General features: G+C 43.7%; 1 protein-coding gene across 2 annotated transcripts in view; it reads left to right on the top strand.

Annotated features, from left to right (window-relative positions):
* The window catches only part of Rgsl1 (regulator of G protein signaling like 1), a 64,270-nt gene that overhangs the window by 50,476 nt on the left and 4,881 nt on the right, over positions 1 to 8,913 (top strand). For both annotated transcript variants that reach the window (XM_021199246.2, XM_029539224.1), the window contains 3 exons: positions 860 to 998; positions 1,209 to 1,333; positions 4,787 to 4,896. In XM_021199246.2, coding sequence (XP_021054905.1) covers positions 860 to 998; positions 1,209 to 1,333; positions 4,787 to 4,896 — 374 coding nt within the window. The remainder of the gene's footprint in view (positions 1 to 859; positions 999 to 1,208; positions 1,334 to 4,786; positions 4,897 to 8,913) is intronic.

The following is an 8,913-nucleotide window of genomic DNA, read 5'->3' as shown; positions in this document are numbered from 1 at the left end:
GGGGAGGAGAGAGGGGAGGAGAGGGGGGAGGGAGGGGGGAGGAGAGGGGGGAGGAGAGGAGAGGAGAACACAGCCAGCTCATAGTTCCTCCTGCTGTGACTCCTACCATCTTCCCCATCCTCTCTACTTTCTTACTTTCCCTCTGCAAACTATTCTTTGCAGAGCAGTGGTTATTAACCAGTGGGTCGAAGCCTTCACAGGGGTCATATGTCAGATATCCTGCATATCAGATATTTACATTACATTATATTACATTACAGAAGCAAAATTACAGACATGAAATACAATAAAATGATGTTATGGTTGGGGGTCACCCACAGCATGAGGAACCGTACAAAAGGGTTGCAGCTTTAGGAAGGCTGAGAACCACTGCTGTAGAGCAACCAGCGACACCAATAAAAAGCCTGAAACCGATTGCTACTCTCCTGAGAATGCTCAGGTGTGTCCCCATCACCACTGAGGTTCAGTCTAAGCCATTGGTGCTCCACATGACGGGAGTCCACCTGCATCTCAGTGCTGGCCCCCAGCCAGTGCAGAAGGGCAAATAGCAGGAGAGCCCTGCAGTTCTTGAATCAGTCATAGGTGAGACCTTTTGCAGAACTAGGAGAAGACCATGGGATGGAGGAGTGGAGGTGGAGATTGTGGTGATGAAGTGCACTAGACAGAGACCCTAGCGTGGGACCTAATGTGTGTCCTGTGTTCAGTTGTTGCTAATGGGAGAGTTGAGACTGAGTGAATGAAGTCACAATCCAACTCAGAACTGGCCTTTTCTTGCTAGAAATAAGTTTGAGTCAGTCACCGTATCCAGCACCTGCTTCTATCTTCTCTCGTGGATTTCTTCCGTATACCTCTTTTGTAGATTTAATGAGCTGGTAAGTTCAGCTCACATGTTACAGATCAACAGAGCATACAATGAAAATGACATCATCCTGATGCGGTCTAAACTTAACATCATTGTGAAGCTTTACCTGGTTTCTGATCTTCCTCCAAAGCTGAGGGTAAGGGGTGATCCTTTCCCCCATAAAATCCTAAAATCAAATCACTGGGCACCTCATAAGTTCTGGGTCACAAAGTGAGTTTTGCTTAGCAAAACCACAGGAAACTCTGCCTTCTGGAGAGGTAGTATTTTAGGGGATGTTAGGGGTCAATAGAGGTCATTTTCCTTTCCTGCAGCCTCTAACAGTGACATGCTTCCACCCTATGGGTAGGTGAACATCTCCGAGTCTCAGAAGGACATCATCTTCTCGGCCATTACAGAAGGCCACCTAGACCGGACCATCTTCCATGGGGCTATCATGTCCATCTTCCCTGTCATTATGTACTTCTGGAAAAGGTACTTCCATCTTCTTACCCACTGACTACCCAGCCAAGCAGTTTTCTGCCTTCCTGTGTCCCATCATTTCCAATCCTGTGAGGAACTATGGTGGCTGCTCTTACCCTACCCACTCAACTCCATCATCATGGGCTAAGTCAAAAGGAGGACAGAAAAGTGAGACCAACCAAAACCAGAATACTGGCTCCACACCTCTCCTCCTCTTAGGTTTCCTGGGATCAGGACCATGAGGTTGTGCCTAAGCTCGAACTTCCCCCACTAAGCATGAGGTAGACTGCAGCTCCTACGGGCAAAGTCTGTCCAGGCAGAAACTGTCTCTATCAAAGAACCTCATGGAGGGAGCGGGCAGAGCAGCTTCCCATTCTATCCGATCTAAGCGCCACCGAGGCACGGTGCCCAGCTTTATGTCACCTCTCTCCCAAAAGTCAAGTGACAAATGTAGCAACTAACTGAAAATAAAAACATGACAGGGAGCTGATGGGGGCCAAAATTCAAAACCCAAATTTCCAAATTACCTGCCGACCAAACGCAACTGTGCTAGGAGCTATGTAGGAGAAGCTAAAAACTAGCAGGTGATCTATCTGAGATAGTTTCACCATGGACTTTAAGCTATGGTGAATTTGCTTCTTTAGGCAAGGTTAAGGAGATTACATGTGAGGAAAGATTCCTGCTATTAATATGCTTTTCCTGTTATTATTAAATATATAACAATCACAAGGCATTGATCCACCCTTTGGAGCAGATCTCTGCAGACCCATGAAGATGTACTATCTTGTAGTGATGCTATAAAGACAAATAGATAATGATTCTATAGAATTCCTGATTTCATTCAAATAATTTTAGGAAGAAAGATTTAAGAAATGGTCTTAGTCGCTTTGCCAGAAAGATATAATAAAGTTAGAATAAAGAGTAGAATGTGCCCACTCCTCAGAATAGTAAGTAAAGGCTGCATAATAGGAAATACAATGAGCTTTCATAATCACACTAAAAAGGGAAACAGACTTGGGACAAATTTGTGTTCAAGGAGAACCATGTAGGTCCAAGGATAAAGTCACAGATGTGTGCACTATGATAAGGCAAGGCCATGTAAAAACTGTTGCTTCGAACTTATAATGAGTGTGTATTAGAATGAAACACTGCTTTGAACTTAATATCAGCATCCTTCTGTAACTCCCATTCTAGGTAACATTTTATCTCTGAGGTAATTTTCTAAGGAACTTTTTGTACAAGAAGGTATAAAAAGACCAGAGGAAAGAAAGTTGTTGATTGAATGGTTTGTTTGGAGAGCTTTGCCCCATCCATCCATCCATCCATCCATCCATCCATCCATCCATCCATCTATCCATCCATCCAAATGTGTATGTCTGCCTGTCTATATGTTTGTGTGTAGGTATATGTTTATATGTATGCATGCATAAATACTCATGGAGTTGATTATCACAGATGGTCAGGCCCGGCCAGAGTGGATGTGTGAATGTTTGAATGTGCATGTGTCTGTACAGATTTGCCTGTATGAGCATCTTAATCCTTTTCTCTGGTTCACAAAGAATTAACCAGCTTAGCCAGGGAGGCTTCTAAATGATTCCCCAGAGGCAGGAGTGCTACCAGAGAGGCTTCTGGGTGACTCACCAGAGAGAGGAGCACTATCACCTTTTACTTAATTCCTTGTTGCTAAACTGTATTTGTTAATCGCTAAATATTAGTACTTATTAAAGCTCAAGTACTAGAGTTAAGTTTCCCCAATGCTTAATGAAGCACAGAACAGTAAAAAAGAGTTAAGTTTTTAGCACATAACTGTAAGGAAGAGTTGTTTCCCTAGTGCTTATTTAAGCATAAAGAGTTAAATAAAGCACAGAGTTATAATGTTTAATAAAGCACAGAGTTAAAAAGAAATGAAGCCAGCAGTTTTTAACCATAAAATAAGCAAGAAAGTTTTTAGGATTTTCTAAAAGTTATCAGCAAGTATTGGGTAGAGTTAGAAAGCTAGAAGGCCAGAGACCGTCAGTCTTCAAAACTACATCTGGAGACCATGAGTCCTTAAAGCTATGCCCGACGCTATGTCTGGCTTCAACCCATTCCAGGTCAGGCTGACTCACAATACAACCCAGGCCTCTGGCTCATAACCTGTCCTGCTGAGAGTTGTGCTCACAGTCTTGCCTGAGACGTTTCAGCTGATTGTCAGCCTGGAGTTCTACAAGAGCCTCCTTCTGGGTTTCCCTGTAGTTCCCATCCTCGATGACAACCTAGCTAGCCAAAAATGTCCAGAAAAGCACAACGGGGATGCTTATATCATATTGTGACTCTGGCTACTAAGTTTCTCCGCCCCCCCCTTTTGTTTTTGGTTTTTCAAGACAAGGTTTCTCTGTATAGCCCTGGCTGTCCTGGAACTCACTTTGTAGACCAGGCTGGCCTCGAACTCTGAAATCTGCCTGCCTCTGTGTCCCAAGTGCTGGGATTAAAGGCATGCATCACCACGCCCGGCTTCCCCTTTTCTTAAAAAAAAAAAAAAAAAGTCCTTGGGGGCTGAAAAGATGGCTCAGTAGGTAAGAGCATTTGTAGAAGACCTGAAATCAATTCCACATTAGGCAGCGTACAACCAACTGCCTGCCACTTATAATTCTAGCTAAAGGGGATGTGACTCCTTCTGCTCCTTTTGTGAGCATTGTATCCAAATGGTGCACATATAGGCAAACAGGCTTGCACACACACATACACACACACACACACACACACATACACACACATACACACGCACACACAAATGTCTCTTATACCCATAAACAATGCATCTTTGCATAGCAGCAAAGCCCTTGGGGAGCAGGGAGAGAGAAGCAGGCAAGAACCATAACCCCTGCTTGCCTCAAGCTGAGGGAGCTCAAGGGCAGACAATTAAAGCTAATCTTACTAACTGAGGAGTCCTGGCGGGAAGGGGCCAAAGAGGAAGTGTCAGTGTTTCGAGATCTTCTGGGAAGCAACATTTCTTAAGTAACAGTAAGTATGACAGTACGTATACAAGTTTGAGGAGCCAGTTATCTTCCAGGGCAGAGCCTGCTAGGATCAAGAAAGGGAGTGAGAGTCTCAGGATGAGATACTTGGAAGCCCAGCTGGATATGCTGGGTAACTCAGTAGGAGACTAGACAGAGGTTAAACAGCCTGACATTCAAAGGGGTACAACTAACTATACCCAGGCTGGGCATAGTGCTTCTTCACAGGCTCTGTTGACTGTGGTTCCAGAAGGGAGTCTCCCACCTACTGTTCAGGTCAGTCCTCCACTGGAGCCAAGCCTGGACAAGGAGAACGTCCTTAGCCAGGCAGTGCTTTCAATACAGTACAGCATACAATATCTCTCCTTCTGTTGGACACCCCACAGTCTGGATGGCTAGTCCCACCCGAGCTACTCTTATGTTCGTCATTCCAACCCTTCTGTGTGACTGGAGGCCATTCTCCCCACAGGTTTTGTAACTGGAAGGCGACGCGCTCTTATGTAGAGTACCTTGGGAAGAAGTTTGATGATGGAAGAAATCCTCCCAAGTCTGTATACAAGTACCCACCGTGGAGTGGAGGTAAGTCCACCCTGGGTCCACAGCCCCATTTCTCCAGCCAGAGATAATGTAGAGAGCACAGAGGTCTGAGGAGCTAACTCTAAGACTTAACAGGCACAAGGGCGGTGGCTATTGTAATGGTCATCACCTTCCCTTGGCCCTCAGAAAAATAAGAGTACTAGTGCTAAGGTGTGTGATATTAGCAACAGGAGTGCTATTCAGAGTAAACCTAGCAGGGGCTTCTGGGATCCTGCAGGACTCCCATCCAACTATCACCATGGAAACCCTACCATTCAAGAAGTATGTGTTTTATTAAGTGAGAAAATAATTGAAAACTAGATACAAAGTGATAAATGGACAAGTTTTCATGTATATACATATATACATGAAAATGTAAGGGAAATGTAGAAATTAAGATGAAAAGTAGTATATACCTTGGTGCTTTGGTTATTAATGAGATATAGTTATTATTAATCTATATTTATAGAACATGTATTTATAAAATGTGTAGTAGTAGTAGTGGTGGTGGTAGTGGTGGTTTGAATAAGACTGTCCCCCATAAGCTCATATTTTTGAGGGCTTGATCTTTACTTGGTGGAATTGTTTGTTTGGGAAGAATTAGCAAGTGTGATCTTGTTGAAGGAGGTATGTCACTAGGGAGTGGGCTTTGAGGATTCAAAAGACTTGTAACATTCCCAGTGTGCCCTCTGTCTCATGGTAGTGGATCAAGATGTAAGCTCTCAGCTATTCCTTCATCCTGCTGTCATAGACGCTAACCCTCTGAACCCATAATCCCAATTAAACACTTTTATAAGTTGCCTTGGTCATGGTGTTTTATCACACCAATTGGAAAGTAACACACACACACACACACACACACACACACACACACATTCTACATCATTAGCCCTCTCATCCACTGGTAGTATATTCTTGGCACAAGGTCATCAAGCTAATTATATTTTTTTTCCAACTTGTGACACAAGTTAGAGTCATCAGGGAAGAAAAAAAGCCTCGATTGAGAAAATGATCTATTGAATTGCCTGTAATCAAGTCTGTAGGGAATTTTCTTGATTAATGATTGATTTCAAAGTGCTCTCTACACCTGGCACTCCTAGGCAGGTGGTCCCAGGTCTATAAGAAAGCAGGCTAAGCAAGCCATGAGAAGCAAGCCAGGACACACCATCCTTCTATGGCCTCTGCTTCAATTTTTGCCTCCATGTTCCTGCCCTGAATTCCTTTTTGGACTGATTGTAAGCTATGAAATGAAATAGAACCTTTTCTTCCCAAGTGGATTTTGGCCATGAAAATTTTGACACCCAGAAATTTAATATTGGAGCTAAGCGATTTTGTGCTGGAAGAGAAAAGAAAACCAAGGGGAGGCCTGGTCTGCACTGAGATAAAGAGGGGAGTGCCCTCATGACCCAAAACCACCCAACTAAGCTGGCAACTCATGAAAGGAAAAGGGCCAATGAGTTTTCTGCCCTAAAAAGACCTAACAAGGGAAAGCTTTCACAAAGGTGACTTGAGGGTGCAGCAGAGACCAGGAGCCATTTGCATGATACTTTGACTAAGTACAGCTTCATTCTACCCTTGTCCTGAGAATTTGAATGAAGTTAAATTTTAAAGACAGTGGACTAGTTTGTCTGGCAGCAGAGGTTTCAAGATGAGAGAACGTTTAGTGTAATAGGAATTAAACTCCAGCTAGTCCATATAAAAGACACACACTTCAGGTATTTTACTTACAGGCTGTAAGCTTAGATCGGGCAGATTTAGAGCTATTCTAAATCACCTCTCAGCCCTATGTCCCTTGTTATTTGTTGTTCCTGGCCATGTGTTCATGGTTCATCTCCTCTTATGGTGGCTCCTCCACTCTCTACTTCTTTTCTTCTTCCCTTTGGTCTCTCCTGAGACCTCTCACTCAATCCTCTAGTCCCACCTTTGACCAGTTAAATTGGGGAGCAAGGTTTACGTAGCATCGCTTGGTGTACAGTATGGATCTGCTCCTTCAGGGTAACCAGATTTTAGGAGCCGGTATTCAGCATTTAAATACAAGCAGCACCAGACCAACCCCCTACAGTTCAGACTGGTGCTTAGAAAGCAGCTGTAATCGTTAAAGAGACTGGAGGGACCAAAGGAGAGCTGCACTGAGACAGTAGAAAAGGTATCCTGAGGACAGAACCTCACACATCAAAAGCTCTGACTTGTGAGGGTGCAGGTTTGTTTGAAAGGAGAGCAGAAGCCAATGCAACTATGGTCCAAGGGGACCAGACAGTGTCATCCAAATAGCAATAATTTTTGGAGGCACGGAAGACACAATGTTGAGAGGAACATGTAGTCTTATTCCTCTATTTTGGAGAACAGCTAAGGCCAGTCAAGGTGTTTCACAGTCAGAGTTCCTACAAAGAGGTATTGAGAGACTACTGTGTGGATGTGAAGGTGGAACTTCATTTGCAGTAGAGACTGTAGGATACTGGATGCCAGAACTGTGGGATATCCAGGAGAGCCGTAGGAGAGTACAGCTGGTCCAAGAGGGAGGTTATGTGCCCTGCAGAAGCAGAGCAGAAGTGGTAGGCCTGCCTAAGTCCTTTGGAGCCCAGTCAAATTTATCATAAGCCCCAGATGCCAAATATATAATATTGCAGGATTTGGTGTTTTCCCCCACTGGAAAACCCCAATTTTTCACCTTTGCTTGGTTTTGGATTTGGTTTTGTTTTACAAGGCAAGTTTCTGTCTGTAGCCCTGGTCCTGGCTATTCTGCAACTCACGATGTAGGCCAAGCTAGCCTTGAACTCAGAGATCCTCCTGCCTCCCTAAAGGTGTGGCCACCATGCCCATCTGATGGAATGGAATATTTACTCTGTGTTATTATATTTTGTAAGAATGTACTTTGTTTTTTTTACTTCAGAGGAATTTTAAAACCTTATTTACTTTATGCAAATGAGTGTTTTGCCCAAGGAAGAGAGAACAGGGTGTCAGAACCTCTGGGACTTGAGTTACAGATGGTTGTGAGCTGCCATGTGGGCGCTAGGAACTGAACCAGGTCCTCTTCAAGAGTTAAGTGCTCTTAACTGGGAAGCCATATTACTGGCCCTTGTTTTTTTGTTGTTGTTGATTTGTTTGTGTTTTTATAGAAGACTTTGGACTTTTAAAGTTTGGAAATTTTAATGACCATGAGGACTTTTGATATCGAGCCAGATGCATCTATACTACAAGATGGTCATTGGCCAGTGGCAACAAGGGATAGGTTGTGGCTTAAGAGTGATGTTCTTGGAGTCAATAAGATAGTTCAGTTGGCAAGTATGTTTGATGATCCGAATTTGATCCCTGGAATTCACATAGCAGAAGGAGAGAACTGACTTCTACAAGTGTGCTGTGGAATATACATACATAGATACATACCTACACTTGCATGCATGCATGTGCACACACACATACATTAATAAATAAAAATGTAGCTTTTAAAAATGGAATGTTTGAGTGTCAGTTTGACAATGGGTGGAGCGTGATTATTAGTATAAGTTGTCAACTTGGTGGAATCTTGTAGCACCTGAGAGCCAAGCCTCTCGGCGTGTATGTGGAGGGTCATCTTGATTATATTAATTGAAGGGGAATGTCCAAACACTGAAGTGGCACATTTCCTTACTGAGATCCTAGATGGTATAAATGGAGATGCGGAGTTGGGAACAGCATTCACCTCACACTGTTTTCTAATGGTGGATGCATCTTGACCAGCTGCTTCCGGTTCCTGCCACATTAACTTCCCTGCCATGATATACTCCTACTCTTTTTGTCTAAGCCCCTTCTCCCTTGAGTTGAGTTTGTCTATGTATTTTGTCAGAGCAAAAGGTAAAGACACTAAGACACCTGTGACTAAATACCTGGCAACAAGCAACTTAAAAGAAAGGTTTGGCCGCAGTGGTGGCACATGCCTTTAATTCCAGCACTTGGGAGGCAGAGGCAGGCGGATTTCTGAGTTCAAGGCCAGCCTGGTCTACAGAGTGAGTTCCAGGACAGCCAGGACTACACAGAGAAACC

This window comes from Mus pahari, chromosome 5 (assembly GCF_900095145.1).
Source record: "Mus pahari chromosome 5, PAHARI_EIJ_v1.1, whole genome shotgun sequence".
Taxonomy (NCBI): domain Eukaryota; kingdom Metazoa; phylum Chordata; class Mammalia; order Rodentia; family Muridae; genus Mus; species Mus pahari.
Note: the sequence above shows the minus strand (reverse complement) of the source record. Positions and strands in the feature narration are given on the sequence as shown.